This window comes from Palaemon carinicauda, chromosome 13 (genome assembly GCF_036898095.1).
Source record: "Palaemon carinicauda isolate YSFRI2023 chromosome 13, ASM3689809v2, whole genome shotgun sequence".
Classification (NCBI taxonomy): Eukaryota; Metazoa; Arthropoda; class Malacostraca; order Decapoda; family Palaemonidae; genus Palaemon; species Palaemon carinicauda.
In genome coordinates, this window is record NC_090737.1 from 7,130,844 (window position 1) to 7,132,041 (window position 1,198).

General features: G+C 30.6%; 1 protein-coding gene across 1 annotated transcript in view; it reads right to left on the reverse strand.

Moving 5' to 3' along the window:
* Positions 1-503: 503 nt before the first annotated feature.
* LOC137651882 (ionotropic receptor 93a-like) overlaps positions 504-1,198 on the reverse strand; it is a 27,487-nt gene continuing 26,792 nt past the window's right edge. The window contains exon 8 of the mRNA XM_068385091.1: positions 504-753. Coding sequence (XP_068241192.1) covers positions 674-753 — 80 coding nt within the window. The 3' untranslated portion in view covers positions 504-673. The remainder of the gene's footprint in view (positions 754-1,198) is intronic.

The following is a 1,198-nucleotide window of genomic DNA, read 5'->3' on the forward strand; positions in this document are numbered from 1 at the left end:
CAGACTGACAATCACCAGCCAAGACGTTACGAAAAGTGTTAAAGGTATCCCCATTCATAAAGGGTTTATTTGATCATTGACAGACAAAATGTAAACCAATAACGCATTGTTTATATCAAAACAAGGTGTTGGCAGTGGAGTACACAAGAGGGTTATATATAGAAAATGTACCTTTAGTTTCCTGTTTTCTCAGAAAATGGTTATTGAACTTCATTCTGAACATGAAAGGTAAAAAGCAGGATTAAAGGTAACTTTTCAAGTGCATATATATATATATATATATATGTGTGTGTGTGTGTGTGTGTATATATATGTATATTTATGTATATATGTATATATATGTATATATATATATATGTATATATGCATATATATATATATATATATAAAAGTTTAAATTTATATATATATATATATATATATAAAGTGTAAATTTATTTTTATCCAATTATCGATCCATATGGAGGAAAAAAGAAATATCTTTTTCTTTGAGATGCATATTATATTCAAGTTCATTTAAATTCCTCGGAATATTTTTATGAAAGGAATATCATTCCATGAAGCAAAGTACACTTTATCACATTATTTCTAATTTTACTCAGTAAGGTTTTTTTTTTTTTTTTTTTTTTCCGTCGACATTGCTCGAAATCCATTGCGGTTCCTTGGGCTCTATTCAAGTACTTGATCTCATCCGGTGACATTTTCCTGCATTCATAATCTCTGCTGCGAGTAATAAGGACCAAGCAAACATGCCTAATTTGGGAAAAAAAGGAAACTGTAGTTAATCATCTGACAGCTGTTTTAAATCCTTAATGCTGCCTGGTTCTTCCTTAATAATGTGATTCTGAAGTTATTTAAGCACTGAAGCTTAATTTGCTTGAAAATTTTGATGTCATGAAGTTCAAATATTAATCTCTTTTTAAATCTGATATAGGCTTCGCTAAATTTTATTTATTTTATAGATGTGAAGTCAAGTTAATATTATACATATTGTCTGCAAGAGCTAGTGCTCGGTCTGAAGAACAAGGGAAGCTTCATCAATAAGAAAATGTTCATCGTTTTCAGAATCACCTACTCACAGTCAATACAGATACTGTACTGACTTACTGGCTCCATAGTACTGTATGCCAGAGTCAGCGCTGGGTTAGAAGAACATGCAATCTTCATCAACAAATCATTGTCCAGGTTTCAGAATCAC